Consider the following 18,364-nt stretch of genomic DNA (forward strand, 5'->3'; position numbering starts at 1 on the left):
CAGGAGTCGGGACATAATGATGAACAAGCAAACAGACCACTTACGGGCTTCTGATTCTCTGCAAAGGCAACCTCCCACATTGGGGAAATACTCAATCTGCCTTTCAAAGCAATTCGGACTCTTCACCCAACCAACAGAGATCAGAAGCAGAGAACTATTTCCACTGAATAATGTACCCTGTGTTCACTGTATTGTTGGTATTAGCTCACTCTCTACTCTTCCATTCCCTTTACTGACAGTGATTTTCAATCTTTGCCAGCACAGAGGACTTCATTTGCTACCTCCACCGTTCTAAACAGCCTAGGCATTCAACAGTCAACCTAAACCAAAGGGTATACTTTTCTCTGTCTGAAATTTATATCTACTTCTATGTAGTAGCTTAAGTCTCAAAGAAACAGCCAGGGTTTCTTAACAATAAAGCTTGCCTTTGCCATAAAAGTAGGATGAAAACGTCTACATCTTGTAGCTTCTCTGATCAAATGATTTTAAATAAATCCTTAAAGAAAAGCAATGTCGTCTCCCTCAAAGCAGTCGGAATGCTTCCAAAATGTCAGAACTTTTCCGGCTGCAGTTGTTTTTGCATATATCTTATGGCTACTACTACATTTATGGGCTTCAAATTATAGAAAATAATAATAATAATCTCTTCTGCCCTTCTAAACATTCTCAAATAAATAAACAAACAACAAAAGCAAAAAATGCCAGTTACATAGCTTCTCAACAAACAGGTCATTTCAATAAAAGACATCCAATTATGTAGACTCTGATTACTAGTAATAACTTGGAAGTCTTAGGAAATTTAACAACTTCAGCTCAAAACAATTAGACAGAACTATTGAGGATAAAATCACCCCCTAGACTCAATATATCTACAGATGCAAAAAGAATAAGAAGGCTTACTGATTCATTGTCCCTTCTGTTCCCAGTTCCTGATGCCAAATACATCAGATAGCAAATATCAAAGCTTTGTTAAAATTAAAATTCATAGGTGAAAACAGTTTTTCAGTGAGAAGATTTTTACACTTGATTTTTAAAATTTGAATCCTGAACTTTCCAAAGCCATAGAACTAATATAAACATATAAGAAAAACTTTCCATTCTATGTGTGCATATATGTATTTCATTATGTAAGTCAAATATGAAGAGTTGGGCCTTCAACAAATAGACATTGACCTCAAAGTCAGCTGAGGAGTGTAATCTTTTTATCAATAAATTATTTCCCCTAAGGATATGAAGGCTTTATAGAAAAGTATGCATTCTTTATTATAATAAAACAATTTCTAGTCATATATATTTCCTTCATCTAGCAACAGCTTAAGCCTGTACTCAATATGGAAAATCCTTAAAAGGAACAACTACTCTCACCTTGAATACTGCATTAAAATCCAAGAGGAAAGTTGCCAATTCTTAGCAATGTTACTCTACCAGAAGAAGCTCTAAGCAGGAACAATGGAGGATTGGTGTACAAATAGATGGTGTTAATTCATATTGTATAAGGGAAAGGTAAATAATACACTTTATTTCACTGTGTTATCAGCAGAGAATACAGATTGCTCTATATGCTCTGAGAGAATTAAGCCACTTTCTAGCAAAATATTCATGGAGCATTGTATGATTAATGAATCTTGTTGGTGAAGGAATGATTGAAACAATTAATGACTTAGGTTGGGAAGGTTAAGCAAATCTCCATGCGATTTTTAAAAAAGACAGTGAGATACACTAAAATGCATTTTAGTAAGGCAAATAAATCTCTGTTATGACAAATAGAGTTTCATTTAGTGGATAGCTAGTCCTTTAGTTAGCAAAATCACTTTTGGTAACATTTTGGACACATTTTCTAAGCCCTGAAAGACTTATTTTTTTGTCTGAGAAAATGAGAGACCATTATGCTTAAAAAAACATCACTCACAGATTCTTTCCCCATCTTCTTTTGTAGCCGTGTTTGCCACTGGACAGCTTGCATGACAATGGCTTCCCACCTTCTTTCAAGATTTACAATGATCAGCTGCATGGGCTGGTGGTCTGCGTTCAGATTGCAGGTCTCCCGGTCATCCAAAAGATGCTGGCACAATCGCAGAATTGAGGCCACTCCTCGACGTCGCTGCTTGATTTCGCGACAGAGGGACTGCAACACAGAGAAAGACTGATCTATGGGTGTTTATCGGGCAGTGTTCCCTAAAACATGGAACACCTTTTTCCACCATAATTTCAAATTATAGTGATATGCTCAACCATGAACAAGAGGACAAGAAGAATGGTCCTGAGGTTTCCTTTAGATTGGAGACCTCCTATAGATGCTTGACTAGTGCAAAAGAATTTACCCGCCTCTCACTCTTCTACCCCTTCTCACTGGTTTATCACTGAAATGTAGGGCTCCTCCTTGACACCTAGGTAGTTAACAATTTCTAACCTAATGAAACAAATCATTTGGGTCCTATGAATGCCTAACAGATTGACATGCCTGGATACAAGGTCAAAGGAAACCCAAAAGATAGAAATATCCTTGAAAAGGAAATGCAATTTTTAAAAATTGAATTCTTTTTTTGTTCAATTTTCTACTGGCTGAGAAAAATTTAAATAACATTGCAAAGTATTTTGACATATAAAATCTATTATCTGAAAAAAAAAAAGATAAGTAATACTTCTCCTTCGAAACTTAATTAACAAAGCAATAATGTTCTGAAAACAAAAATTAAGATGCTGGATTATTACTGCACTATTTGCTGGTTGCTGTGTTTATTTTAATAGACATTCACACTACTTAAGAAGGACATGCATGCATCCAAATAGCATTTTGCCCCCAGAAACATTTGTATTGCTGCAGTGACCCTAAACCGAATGATTCAAGCAAAATAGTGGATACACATGTCTAAAAATATTATATCCTTTCTTTGCCTACGGATAGTGTGTAAGTGATATTCTAATTCAAAGCCTTCAGGAGAAATGATGATTATATCCACAAACATCACTGAATTACTAATCTCCCTCTACTGCCACAATTGGACTATTCTAACAGTTAACAGATTGCTTATTAATCAACAAGGGTAAACAAGACAATGCAATTTCATTTAGTGTGAGGATTTTAATGCCTAAAAGTATTTGTGCTTAAAATGTTAATCTAGATAAGGCTTCATTAGAAGAAGTCTTAAAATGATTAAGTGCGGTTCATTGAAATGTGCATGGAGTGGGGGTAGTAGATCAGCAGGTGGACATTTCATACAGATGTTCCACTTATTGATATAATGCATGCTATAGCCATTTAAATGACCCTAAGTCAGTAATAGCTGGAATTCTATTATTCCTGTAATGAGAGAACCCTGTACCTTTAATATTTCTGAATTTTAAATAAGGTGAATGACAAATTCCCAAACCTCTATTTATGGCAAAATATGACTAGGAATTTTATTATTCCATTTATGAACAGTGCAGCCATCTCAGTTATGTTTCCTGAATTTATCCTTATTTATTTTCCTAGAGTTCATTACTACTTTCCTATAAAACTCCTGATATAAGTACCAGATCTGACAAATTTCTTCATTGATGCAATTCATTAGCTCAACGCTGAATGAAGAGAAATTCCCAGATATTTAAGGATAAAACTTGAGGGCCTACTAAGGCAACAGGCATTGTTTTACATCTCCTCCTCTGATTGTCTCCCCTCATCCCCATAATCACTTTCCCTTCAATTTGATCTCTTAGAACATCTGTTGGGTAGGTCAAACTATGAAGCCCACCTAATATTAATACTTGCTGATTTTTAGCACAATATTAAACACTTTAGGACAATATTATGGCCAAATGAAGCTGGCCCATGTGAGTCTTATGAATATGAATATTGAGAATTTTGTTTTTTGCTACTGTTTTGTTTGTTAAAAGTGAAGGGATTGAAAAATCAAGAGATGTTTCTGTGTCATAGAACTGGATTTTGCAAAACACTCTTTGAAGTTAGCTAGAATAGTAACTGCATTTCTCAAGACAACAAAAAGTCCCAAAGTTCTTAGCCAAATTTTCAATGGATGGCACTAAAGGTGTGCACAGTGTTAGCACAGGCCACATCAGGTAACATTTGCAAAGCACCCCTAAATGGACTTCATTCACCTTGCAGGCATTTTCAAAGACCTAAAAATCACTTGAGGTTGGAAAGGGAAATTTTCATGAAGGTCATTGGCCATAATGTTTTTTGTAAACATCTAGAATGTATCTAGTATTTAAGTTTCCAAATGATTCCCATCCCCCATCTTAATGTGAATCAGTCAAGATGAACACAGTGGTTTAAAAACTGAGAAAGCGATAACTGTTGATAGTCAATATCTGATTTTTGGATTTTCACAAAATCTTGCATTTCTTTTTTAAATTGTATATAACCAAAGGGCTTAGTTTACTTTCTGAACTAATAATTCATCCTACATGTACACTTGGGAAATAACACTACTCTAAAAAGGAGAGGGAAATTGAAAATTGTACACAGCCAACATATTTTTCAGTACTTTTTTTATACTTAGGAGATATAATTGATAAAAGAACATTCTTCTACATAAATGGGTTTCCATGACAACCATTAAAATATACGTATGTATTTATAATCACAAACACATACTAAATAAAATCAGTGGATCTGTTGGCAATGTTTCTTAGAATAAGTAGTTTACATTATGTCCATAATAAACTATGCATAGAAAAATGTTAAATATAACTACATGGGAGCAAATCATTATTATAACTATTTTTGGCTTACATTTCAGAGAAAATGTACTTTTAAACAGAAATCCAAGCTAAGTATTCTAAGTAAGGCATAGAGATAAGATAAACTCATCTCTACCCCACCAGCCTCCTCAAATGGGTACCACATGTTTCATATGCTAGGCACTATTTCAGGAATAGAGGTTTCAAAAGGGACCAAGTTCTCTCCTTCCTCAAGGAGCTGAGAGTCTATTGAAAGTGAACTACACAAATAAGTACAGTACTGAGTATAACACAGAGAGGAAGGTGCTAACAGAAGTGTATGCAAATTGTTATTGGAGGTATCAATGAAATCTTCAGGGAATGGTGTGATATAGTGGCCCAAGATGTGTGGTGGTGGTTATAAGGGTAGAAGGCCCAGGTGTGTATTAAAGTGGAACAAAAGCAAGTAGCCTTGGGCAGTAGGAATGCCTGGCATGCTGGGGAGAGTGAAGCAGCCGGGGTGGCGGGAGGTGAGTGGGAAACAGAAACGTTTGAAATGCTTTTCATTATTGCCAATTTTGAAGCGTTTTCCTTGATATCTAGTGAGATCATTTTGGTTCCCATGCATAGTCATATTGCCTTCCTGGAAAGGGTAAAGAAAAGAACAAGGAAAGAAAATTTAAAAAGAGAAAAAAAACACAACTAATTATCAACATGTCTAAGAAAGGAACTCCACATGCTTTCATATTTAGTTATCATCTGGTAATGGAGACAATTTACTCCTGCAAGGTTATGTCTGTTAGTACAGAGGTCATTATCTTTGCATCATACCCAAATCCTACTGTTAGGATATAATTTGGTGTGCTACTTTTAAATTTCTAAATGACCTGTTTTGTTTACTTAAGTTTTTACTCCGTTTTCTCATGTTACTAAAAAAAAAAAAAAAAAAAAGGCATATTTGTTGTAAAAATGAGAAGTGTAGAAAAGTAAAATCAGAATTTGTCTTTTTTTCCCTTTACAACGATTAGAGATCTTCAATTCTCTAAATACATATTTTTTTTTTTGGCAGGAGTCACATTTCAAGGGAGCAACCAATAGGCTGAAGGTTTTTGTTTTATAAATGTCGATCTAATTTTCAATTTACCACTGGAAATGCACAGGGGTGTTTTTCAGTTATCTAGTTTTTTTTTTCCTCCTGACTTCCTCTGTCAACTTTTTCAATTGTTTAAGCAATTCATATTACTGAGCCAAATGTGCCAAATCATTCTTAACATTGGCTTCAGTTTAACACCATGAAAGGGAAGACTTTCAGTATCGATAATTTATTCTTTATATATTAAATATGTGCATATATGAAAACATATTATGTAGAAAGATTATATTTACTTGTTCATACACATACTTAATATTAAATAAGTATTATCTACTTCATTAAGGGAAATAAATAAGCTTACAATAAAAGAACAACTACAATTAGGTCAAAACTGTTACAATAAATAAAATACAAGAACCAAATATAAAAAGAAGATGAGGAGAAAAAGAATAATTAAAAAGCACCAAAACTATATGTTAAAAATAGAGATAAATAAATATAGCTGAGAAACTCCAAAGCAATTTGTCTCCAAAATTCATTACATAATTTTATCCATTAGGTTAATTTAACATCATTAGGTAGGGCAATATGAACAAAGTGGTGAGACTTTAGTTCATCTGTTAAATTAAAAAACAAAAACAAAAATCTTATGAAGCAATTTCATTTATAAAGGTAAATGTGACTTCACTTCTAGATTGACAAACTGTTTCACAGTATCTATTAAATATCTTCCATGTGGCAAGCACAACGAAAATTTTACACTCTGCATATATGGTATGTACCTGCTTTCATCTAGTTAGATTGAGGAAACATTTACGGAAAGAGAAGGGAAGAGTAAACAGGAGAGTTCTAGTTTAACTAGTGTCAAGAGGGCAATCCCATTCCCTTGTTGTAAGAGTTTCCTGTACTGTTTCAAGTGTTTTTCTCCACTTTTGCATTTTCTGTATTTTACCATTTATTTTCATGAGGTGGGCTGTTTTCATTTCTTTGTCACCTGTGACCAGGTTTTCTACGGTAGACATCCCCAGTGTATGGTCCTCGGGCCAAGCAGTATTAGCATCATACAGAAACTTGTCAGGTCTGCAAATTTTCTGGTACCACTATGTGTCTTCTGGATCAGGAATTCTGGAGTGAGTTCCAGCGAGCCATGGTTTAACAATCCCTACAGGTGTTTCCAATGCATGTTAAAGTTTGAGAACACTAATCTATAGGAAACAGAGGAACTTAATTTTCAGATACGAGGACTAATCTATTTGAGTAGATATTTTAAAGTATAGAAATAGAAGTCAAGTTCTGATTCTGAAATGAAACTGGGAGCCAACAGTCTATGGACCACAATTGTTGGTAATCAATTGATTTCTTGTTGTTATCAAATGACTGAAAAAACTTTAATGAATGAGTCAGGGGATAGATCTTTAAATCCAGTGATATCTTTATATTACTAGTATTTTCTTGATGACCTCCAGTATTTTCACTGCAGTTATTAATAATGCTGATGTGTTAGGTTGTTTGCATCTAATACTTGAGGATTGTAATCCTTTTTGTCATGTTTATCAAGTAAATCACTTGGCGATTAACGACTCAACACATATGGTATTGTGCTAAGTTAAATAGATCTTGGAAGGCACAAGTTATCCAGTGCAGATAATGTTAACGTCTGCAGTCAGGTCACATAAGAGTGTAAAGCAAGTGGGAAAAATAAGAGGCTATATTGGTACCCCTATACTTCTTCAGAAGGTGTTTTGATTGGTGGGTGCAGGTTCACTATTATGTGGGCAAGGTTGGCCAAAGGCATAAATGATATTTATTGAAGAAATAAGGATTTATTGGGTATCAATTATGTGACAAACATTATACTTTTCATTACAGGATTGTGGATAAGAGGTATGTAATAAAACATGTGTATCTATTCTTAAGAGCTTGTAATCAGGATGGGAGGAGAAGACACTCCTCAAAATGAGAAAAATAAATAAAAAAACAAAGGTTTTGATAAGACCTAACCCACCAGGTTGTTGTAGTTTCTAAATAAGGTAAGGGAGGTGAATATGGATGGGTGAATAGTAAGACCATGACCCAAATGTAAGGTGTGACTGATATAAGTGTTACATTATTGGCACTGACTTGAGGAATGAGAAAAATCATTACTAACTTGAGCAGACAGATTAGAATCCACGGGACTAGAGCTAAGTGTGAATGTTGCTGAAGATCGGAAAGGTAGGACAGAAATTACAGATTGAAGGAGACATCTAAGAATAGATCAAGAAACTACAATTTTTGTAACATTTTAAAACAGGATGGAAGTTCAAGTGGGGTATGATGATGATCATTCAATTTTCTATCCATCCATCCTCCCATCCAAATGTACTTATTGAGTGCCTCCTATTTTCCAGGCACTGCTCTCAGAGACAGAACAATGGAGCAAGATACATAAGATTCCTACTTTCCTAGAACTTAAATTCAAATTTGTATGTGTATGGGTGGTGAGAGGCTGGAAATAAAACATAAATATATAAGAAAATATCAGTTGGTGATAAGAGCTATAATATAGGGTAATATGATAATGCTCCAGGGTTGCTTTAGTTTGGATCTTCAACAAAGCTTTTCTGAGAAGGCCACATCACACAATAACAAGCTCAGATGTAGAAACAAAATATAACTTAAGTGTTCTGATGCTGTAATAGTTTAAACTACACAATGCTTATAAAATCAAGGTTAATGTATGTCACAAAAGGCTTGTTTTATGATTAAGTATGAGTTATGAATGATTAAATATTGGATACTTATCAATAAAATGAATGCAATTTAAAAGCTTTGACACAATTAAGTTGGGAAAGAATAGTCTTTTCAACAAAAATTGCGGAGACAAATGAATATCTACATGCAAAAGAATGACTTGGACCCATATTTCACGCCATTCACAAAAATAGCACAAAATGAATCACAGAACTAAATGTAAAAGAGGAAACTATGCAAATCTTAGAAGAAAACATAGAGGTTAGTAATTGTGGCATTTGGTTAGATGATGGTTTTGTAGCTATGACACCAGAAGTAGGAAGAAATTTGACTTATGAGGCAATGGTTTCTTAAACGTCTCACAAAGTACAAGCAATTTTTGGATTTCATCAAAACTTAAAGTTTTTGCACTTCAAATAATATTATCAAAAAGGTGAAAAGGGCCGGGATGGTGGCTCAGTCTGTAATTCCAGCACTTTGGGAGACCGAGGCATCTCCCAAAGAGATAATTGCCTGAGTCTGAGGTGTTGAGACCAACCTGGGAAACTTGGTGAGACCCTGTCTCTACAATAATCACAAAAATTAGCTGGGCGTGGTGGCATGCATCTGTAGTTCCAGCTACTAGGAAGGCTGAGGTGGAAGGTCGAGGCTGCAGTGGCCGTGAGTGTGCCACAGCACTCCAGCCTGGGCGACAGAATGATACTCCAACTCAAAAAATAAAAAAAGGTGAAAAGACAGCTCATGGAACAAGAGGAAATATCAAGACAAGTAACTAAATTTTTTTAATGGCAAACTATTTAGCCAGGCTCGGTGGCTCAGCCTGTAAACCCGCGCCTTTCAGAGGCTGAGGTGAGTGGATTGCCTAAGCTCGCAGGTTCGAGACCCGCCTGGGCAACTTGGCGAGACCTCATCTCTACAATAAATCAAAAATCAGCCAGGCATGGTAGCGCATGCCTGTAGTTCCAGCTACTTGGAAGGCTGAGGCGGAAGGATCGCCGGAGCCCAGCAGGTTGAAGCTGCGGTGGCACTCCAGTCTGGGCGACAGAGTGAGACTCCAACTCAAAAAAAAAGTATTTGAAGAGACATTTCTCCAAAGGCATACAAATGCCAAACACACACACACACACACACACACACACACACGAAACGAGTCTCAACATTAACCATCAGGAAAATGAAAATCTAAGCCACAGTTAGATATCACTTTACCCCTACTAGGATGGCTAACATAAAAAAGAAATAACAAGTGTTGACAAAGTTATGGAGAAACTGGAGCCTTTATATGTTGCTGGTAGATTGCAAAATGGTGCAGCCACATTAGAAAACAGTATAATATTTCCTCAAAAAGTTAAACATAAAATTTTCATATGAACCAACAATTTCCTCCTAGGTATACACTCATGAGAACTGAAAATATATGACCACACAAAAACCTGTTCACAAATAATCATAACATCATTATCCATAATAACCAAAAACAACTCAAAAATGCAGCAACTGTGAGTGGATAAACAAAACGCAGTACACACATACAAAGGAATATTCTTTGACAATAAAAAACAAAGTACTTATACATATTACAACATAGAGAGGCCTTGAGAATGTTAAGTGAAAGAAGCCACACACACAAAATGTCACATATTATATGATTCCATTTATATGAAATATCCAGAATAGGTAAACGTATAAAAACAGAAAGTAAAATGGTGATTGCCAAGGACTGTGGTGAGGGGGAAATAAGGAGTGACCACTAGTGGATAAGGGTTTCTTTTGCGGATAGTGAAAACATTCTGAAATTAGATTTTATGGAATATAAATTCTATTAAAGCTGTTATTTAAAAAAATTCTTAGTAATGCCAGATATATATTATAAACTGCATAACTAATGATATGACCAGAGAATTTACCATCCTTCTAGGGCATGTCATGACAACAGTTGCTTATGATATTATTAATATCATTTAATTCCCATGGTTCTACAACCATGGGTTAATACAAGGATTAATACAGCTATAAATCCAAACTTATAGCCTTTTTTAAAAGTGATGGCTATAAAATTTCCTGGGATAGACTTCATCAAAACAGAAAGTTTTTGCATTTCATATAATACTATCAAAAATGTGAAGCTGGGCTTGGTGGCTCAGCCTGTAATCCCGCACCTTTGGGAGGCTGAGGTGAGTGGATTGCCTGAGACCGTGGGTTCGAGACCCACCTGGGCAACTTGGTGAGCCCTCATCTCTACAATAAATAAAAAATTAGCCAGGTGTGGTAGCGCACGCCTGTAGTTCCAGCTACTTGGAAGGCTGAGGCGGAAGGATCGTCGGAGCCCAGCAGGTCGAGGCTGCGGTAGCCGGGAGTAGCCACTGCACTCCAGTCTGGGTGACAGAGTGAGACTCCAACTCAAAAAAAAAGGGTGAAAAGAAACCTCCCAGAAAAAGAGGAAATATCAAGGCAAGCAACTAAATTTTTTAAATGAACAAAGTATTTGAAGAGACATTACCACAAGTCTATAAATCTTTGTCAACAGATCAGACATTTTGCTATATGATAAAAATAATGCAGTGCAATTTTTAATATAGCTGTCCTACTTCTAGAAATAGCATACAACAGAAAAGTAAACATAGAAGAACTATGAACTTGAAAGGAGTTGAATCAAATGTGAAAAATGAGGAATATTAACTAAATCTAATTATCACAGTAATGAGTTTCATATATAATCATATGAATTTTATGATATTATAGCCTATTGTGTTGTTGTTATCAGTACAAAAATAAGAGACCCGACATCTCAGATGTTCTTCCTATACTTTACCAGCGAACATTCTGAGTTGACTATACGTGTCTGAACCCACAAAAAATGAAAACAGTGTTATGTTCCTTTCAAATGCTTCATCAAGATTCACTTGAATGCAAAATAATAACCAGAAATCGTTGCGACTTATCAATTGCTAAAACATGATTTTTAATAATTTTTCTTAGTTGTTTTCACTAATCTCCAATACTAATGACTAACATTTTCCGTGCATTTATGTGTACCACGCATTTTTTAAGTACTTTGTATGTATTGACACATTTAATCTTCATGGAACACTATTATATACATAATATGTATATATTATATTTATGTATCTTGTCAGCTACCTACTTTACAAACAAGAAAATGGAGGCACAGAGAGGTTAAGTAACTGACCACAGGTAACAGCTAATACTCAGCAAAGGCAAGATTTTTAACCCAGGTGGCCTGAATCCAAGGCTAATTCACAAAACCACTATGCTACATTGCTTTTCACAAGAAAGTTGAAGAAGTTTGTAAGATTTTTACCTTTTCAGACTATCTAGCCCTGACTTCTAACCAGAAGTGATCATAGTCATAAAGTTACTGTTGATAAGAAAGTCAAAAACCTTTTTTGCACACTTTTCAGAGGTCCGATCTTCCACCAATTCATAGATATGTAAGAGTCATTAATCTATGTAAAACTTAAGTTGAAGGTGGTTATAAAATCAAAGCTGGTAGCAGGTACCCGCCTGGGCAGGCAAGACCTCATCTCTACAATAAAATCAAAAAATTAGCCGGGCGTGGTAGCGCGCGCCTGTAATTCCGGCTACTTGGAAGGCTGAGGCGGGAGGATTGCCAGAGCCCAGCAGGTAGAGGCTGCGGTGGCCAGGAGCGGCCACTGCACTCCAGTCTGGGAGACAGAGTGAGACTCCAACTCAAAAAAAAAAAATCAGAGCTGGTAAAAATACTAATTAATTCACTAAGCAAATAGTTATTATATCATATAATGGGCAGTGTTATAAGAACTTGAGATACATCAGTGAACAAAACAGACAAAATATTTCCTCAAGGACTTCATATTCCAGCAGACAGTGTGAGTATTATCTTTTCTGAGAAAAATATAAAATATATGAATAATAAAGAAGAGATTGAACAAAAGGCAGGAAACATTCATCAAGCGAATGACTAGCAACATTTCCAGCAAGGGGTCAACAGCTCTTTTGGTCCTGACAGCTCCCTTCTCTAGTCAGTTATGTGCTTAACTTAACTATATCTAATATATGGATACTGCAAATAAGCATTTACATCCTGGAGTTGTAATAAGTAATTCTTCAAAACAGTGAAAAAATTAAAATACTCCAAATGAGGTGTGAATGATGACTTGCATATCTTAAAGAAAATATGGGCAAATGACATGTGGGTATTTTAACTGGTTCCAAACTTAAAAGACAACGTCAGCCAATATAGAGAGTCAGCTGGGTTGCAAACCCTGGGACTTAATCTATATGGAAGCTAAATATTCTATAAGCATGCAGTGGAGTGCAAAAAATAGCAATTGAAAAATGACATGATTAAATGGCACGACATGCAATCATTTGCTCTCAATTATATCAATGTATCTTCTTCATTTCTAGGAGTCAGGCAGAAATATTGTTTTTTAAATGCCTCTATTAAATTGGTCACCAATAATAAAATAGATGAGAGTCCTAATAAGCTCATTTACATAACATACATCATACACTACAAAACTATTCTCGCCAAACAGTTTTGCTCATAGATTTGTCTCCTGGTTGTCATGAGTCTTTGCTACATTAGCAGATTTTAAAAGCATAATACTGCCTTCAGGATCATTTGTAGAAAAACACTTATGAAACTTTTCTAGTTAACCCTTGGCAGGATCCTTATTGCTAATTATGGAAAAGGTATTGATATAATACCTTGGCTGTCACATTTTATTATGGTGATGGTAGAAACAGAATCTAGGTCTGACATTTTGGAAATATCATCTAATTGCAAGTCAGAAACAGAGAATGACAGTTTTAAGTAGTTTATAACTTCTTTCAAAATAGCAAACTGGTTTATTTAATGTAAAAACTAGATTTTAAAAATAGCATGAAAGTCCCTGAATTGGTTCATCAAGCATATCTCTATCAGCTCCTTGAAGAGAAGCTGGTTGTGTGCCAAAATAGTTTTGAAATTGTACATGACAATACAAATTTAGATTCAAACACTAAATGAATTCTTATCACCAAAGACAGTGCAATCGCCCTTACTTCCATGGCCTTATTAGTCTAACCTTCTGATCTAGACAAAGATCTTAATTTTTCTTACAATCTCGTATACTCACCAATCAAGTTGAATCATTAAGGGCAACTAGGATTATTAATTAACACTGTAAATGCTTGGAGACCAGTGGAGAAATAGTGTCATCAAGGGAAAAGCTAAAAATCTTTTACAAACATTCACATTTCTTTTGTTGGGAAAAAAAGATATTAATTTTACTTGGAAGAAAGCATTTCTATTCCTCTTAACCTTTCTTTTTTTTAGCTGTGGACTACAATATAATAATCATTTTAAAAATGCAGATCCTTACTGAATTAGTTCATGACAACTGCTGTCCCTGAGTGGCATTCTTTAATTTCTGTGTTACTTTACTTACTCTAAGTTAAGTACTTTTAAACAGGTTTGTTTTTAAGAATAAAGCTCAGTGGTCATGTGCTTAGTTCATATTCACATGTAATTAGTAATATGTCATATACTTGCTTTTCTAAATTAGAAACACCATTACAATTCCAGACAATACAAAACAATATGAAGATGAAGTTACTCTAAAGAAAACTGTAATAGCTTACAGATTGCTTGTATCATTACTAAAATGCTGGTATCTATTACAGAGTCTCCCTGGAATAAAGAATGTACTTGTGGCAATAATCTGTTAAAAACATGTCCATTATTGTTAAGATGCTAAACTAGTCTGCAATTATAGAAAGGTAACTTTTAGTAACAAGGGTAAAGGGTGTTGCATGAAAATGCAACTTAGCCATTATACTACAAAGCCATTATACTTTAAAACCCCTCAATCACTCTTTTCATAAGCAGACAAGCATTGTCATTTTTTATATTATTATATTTTGAAATCTATTTACAACATCCACTGTGCTTTTTATCTTTTATTGATTCCATGGGAATTATTTCAGTGTAAGTCTGGGGAATGGATGGAGATTTTCTTCTCTAGATTATCTGTTTATCCCAGCTACCTGAAATTATCTTTGCTTTTATGGATCTTGCATATTCACTGGACAGGTCAAAGGCTATCCAGGACTACCTTAAGGAAAGGAAGAAAATAATTCTGTATGACAGGGTATAGTACCATACGCCCATTTGGTAAAATCTATGAAAAAAGGAATGATCATAAAGGACACAACAAAATAGCATTAAAGGAAAGCAAGCGAATACAGGGGCCAGGATGGCTGAAGAGGAATTCCTAGGGAAAACATAGAACACATGGACAACCTGACTCATGGAAGAACACAGATTATACTAATTAGTTTCATGACTTGCTCTACCATGCTGTATGGCATTTTTTTTCACTCTCTTATCCATATATAGTTGACTATTCTCCACCCCTTCCTTTATCAAGCCCTATTTTTATAGACTTATCTGTGGCTAACATATCTGCATTTCCCATGAAGCCGCTCCTAGAACTTATCACAAAGCACAGGGTTACTTGAAGTACTACAACCAGGGAAAGATATTTCGGGAAAGTATTCTTACCATTCCAGAATGCTACAGAAGGGAAATAAATGGATGTAAGAACTCTAGGGACATAAGATTGCAGGAAGACAGTCAGGCTATGGGAAGTAACATCTCTAAAGAGAAGGGAGATGATACTAGGAAGAAAAAGGAAACATTAGAAAAGACCTTCTGTTTATTTATTTATTCCTCCCTGATCTGCGAGAGGCAGAGGTATAGACAGCTTTATAAACTTCATAGTCCTGATTTTATTTCCATAGCATTTAAAATAAGTAAGACATTTTTCTGAGAGTTGGGACCACTGGGAATTTGCTTCTTAGCACTTTCCTTTGCATTTGTGGTAGAAGCTCAGGGCAACTTGACCTCTTTTCACCAGTTTTCAGTAGTCCCAGATATATACCCTTGGGGGTCATTTAGATGTTTAACTAATACATGGCAGCAAAATACTTTTCACCTACTACATGAAGTAGTACAGAGATGTTGACTAAATATTAACCAACTGGTAAATTGTTAGAATGATTATTTAGCTCAAAGCAATATTCTAGAACCTTATGAGAAGAAAATGTAATAAGAACTTCATTCTCCAAATACTCTCGTAAGCTAAAACAAAGTGGAGGTCTGGGAGAGTTCTTCGAGAACATTTTCTTGAAAAAAGCTAATTTTCCTCTCTTCTGAAAAGAGATTCTCTGTAGTGTCTCGTGCCTGCTCTCCAAAAGAAGACTAAATACACTGGGGTAGTCCTCTCATTCATTCCATCTAATATTTTGGCAGCAAGACAGAATATAAGTCATCTAATCATAAAGATGATTTAGTTGAACATGTGAGAAGTAACCTGGATTGAGAAGCAAGCCACAGCTTAGAGTTTTCTCTTAGTTTGGCAAGAACCAGTTGTGCAATTTCAAATAAATCATATCACTTCTATGTGCCCTTAATACTCTTTATCTAAAATGCAATGATTCTTTAGCCTCTAACATCTTCTGGTGTCAGCTATTACAGAACCTTATTCTGAGATGTGAAAAATATCCTGTGGTGGTCTAAGATGGACTGTAAAAAATAACTATAAAATACAACTTAGACTATCTCCCAAATAAGTTATAAGTTGGCTTATCTTCACTGATGAACTTCTAAGGTCAAAAGAATATTATTTATTTTTATTTTTTTTGAGTTGGAGTCTCACTCTGTCACCCAGACTGGAGTGCAGTGGCCACTCCCGGCCACCGCAGCGTCAACCAGCTGGGCTCCGGCGATCCTTCCGCCTTAGCCTTCCAAGTGGTCGGAATTACAAGCATGCGCTACCATGCCTGGCTGATTTTTTGATTTATTGTAGAGATGAGGTCTCGCTGCCCAGGCGGGTCTCGAACCCGCGGGCTCTGGCAATCCAAGGAATATTAATTTTAACTTGCCTTTGTCACTGGCCTTAACTGTGGACAGCTGCTTTACCTGGATAAGTGTGTTGTTTCAATCACATGTATGAAACAATTTTGCTTGGTCAGATTCAGTTCATGTCTTGGTCTTGTTCTAATATCTTCAAAGTCTAACTCTAAATAACTTTCTGGTGAGAACCAAATGCCTAAGCAAAGCATGCAAGATTGAAAATTTAAATTTCTTTGGTAAAGCTTTGAAGTCTGTTGCACTAGTATTTTATTGAGAGTCAGGATGGCATGGTTGAATGGACATCCATTGGCTCTCTTGCTGGTGGTCTTGGATGACAGCTAAAGGAGAAAGTGGGTCTTGAAACACCCCTCCAATTTCTAAAAGTCATTTTTCCTGGTCACGACTGAAGTGCAATGAAGAGGGACATTTTGAGAAAGCAAAGAGGGCATGAGAGGAAGGGGAAACCTGAGTTACTGCCTAGTCTGTGCTTCTCAAAAGAGCTTTCAACATCAGGACTATTCATCTGTTTTTACACATATTCTCATGATATTAAGTTCAAAAAAGAAAAAAAAATCTATAGGGAAGAGAATGTGATATTTTAAATGTATACGGTGTATCTTGGGATTTAATCAACAGTTTACAGCATCAGTGAAATTAAAAGAGATAAGTTAGGCTATTTTTTTTCCCCAGATGGGAATAATGATTTATGCCTCCGCCCTCTCTTAGAGAGGTTTTGGGAGGATTAATGAGCTAATGTCTGTAAAGCTCTTTAAGCTCCTCATATGGAGGTGCAACATAAACACAAGGTGAAAAATGATAGCAAACTCTATACTGAGTCAAGCTCCCAAGAAAAAAGCCCCTGGGAATGAGATGCTATTGTGGGTCAAGATGGCAAATCTCTGAGTTTCGATGCCAGAGGAATCTTGGCTTGTTGTCATGTGTATTTTAAATTCTGTTTTAAATAGTACTTAGTAGTATTAATAAGCATTTCTACACTTCCTATTAATCATAGTGTCCCTTACAATAATCATTTTTATTTCTATTCATCAAAAGATACAGTCTTATCTATATTTCACAGAATATAAACTGGGATGTGAAAATTACAAAGACATGAATGGTCAACAAGAAACCAATGGTTCAATATTATGGGACTATGACCTGGATTGGGATTCAGATGTAGACTGTCACGTGGCTCTCATTGTGTGGTCCTGGAAAAGGCATTTGATCTATCAGTGACTTAGTTTCCTTCTTTCTGGAACAAAGAGGTTGAGCGAGCTAGATGAACTCAGATATCATCTGGTGAGGAAATTCTACAATCTGCTAAGTACTTCTTGAGTACCTAGTGACTCCAAGGCATTGTCTATGGTAATCTAAAGGGCGTGCAAAACAAATATAACTTCAAGATAGTGTCTACTCTTAAAAGCATACACTGTAGTGTGTTGACAAGATATATAGACTCATGCCTATACACAACTGAATAACATTGAAATAAGCACATGAAACAACACCTGAATTTCTTCAATCACTTATCTCCAGACTTCCATACATGCACAGAGTGTTCTGTTCTCTGCCCCGTTTCATTTCAGATCTTAATTTAGAATCACTTATTCTAGGAATTTCCTTACCTCTCCCCATGAAGGAACACTCACAACCCCCAAGAATGTCCTGTGTACTACCATAGCACAGTTTGTTAACTCTCATCAAATCACATGCCACAACCTATTCTACTTGTTTGATTCAATGTATCTCCCATTAGCTTGTGTGTTCCCTGGAAGAGGCTTATGTACAGCTTGTCACAAAATTCCCAGTGCCCAGCACTTGACACAAGTGTTTGCTTAAGAGAAAGGTGTTGAATAAATTTAAAATATCTCTATCCACATTTCCAAAATAATCTTGAACTCCTTCTTCTTTCTAAGTAACAAAACCCTTCCATCCTTACACATATGCTATTACTTTCAATAGCTTTCATTAAA

The 18,364-nt window shown here is 35.7% G+C and overlaps 1 protein-coding gene across 1 annotated transcript in view; it reads right to left on the reverse strand.

The window, feature by feature from the left end:
• The window catches only part of AKAP6 (A-kinase anchoring protein 6), a 295,731-nt gene that overhangs the window by 46,433 nt on the left and 230,934 nt on the right, over nt 1-18,364 (reverse strand). The window contains exon 10 of the mRNA XM_008063076.2: nt 1,910-2,125. Coding sequence (XP_008061267.1) covers nt 1,910-2,125 — 216 coding nt within the window. The remainder of the gene's footprint in view (nt 1-1,909; nt 2,126-18,364) is intronic.

The sequence above is a fragment of the Carlito syrichta genome, unplaced genomic scaffold, assembly GCF_000164805.1.
Source record: "Carlito syrichta isolate Samal-C Ts95f unplaced genomic scaffold, Tarsius_syrichta-2.0.1 Scaffold306534, whole genome shotgun sequence".
Classification (NCBI taxonomy): Eukaryota; Metazoa; Chordata; class Mammalia; order Primates; family Tarsiidae; genus Carlito; species Carlito syrichta.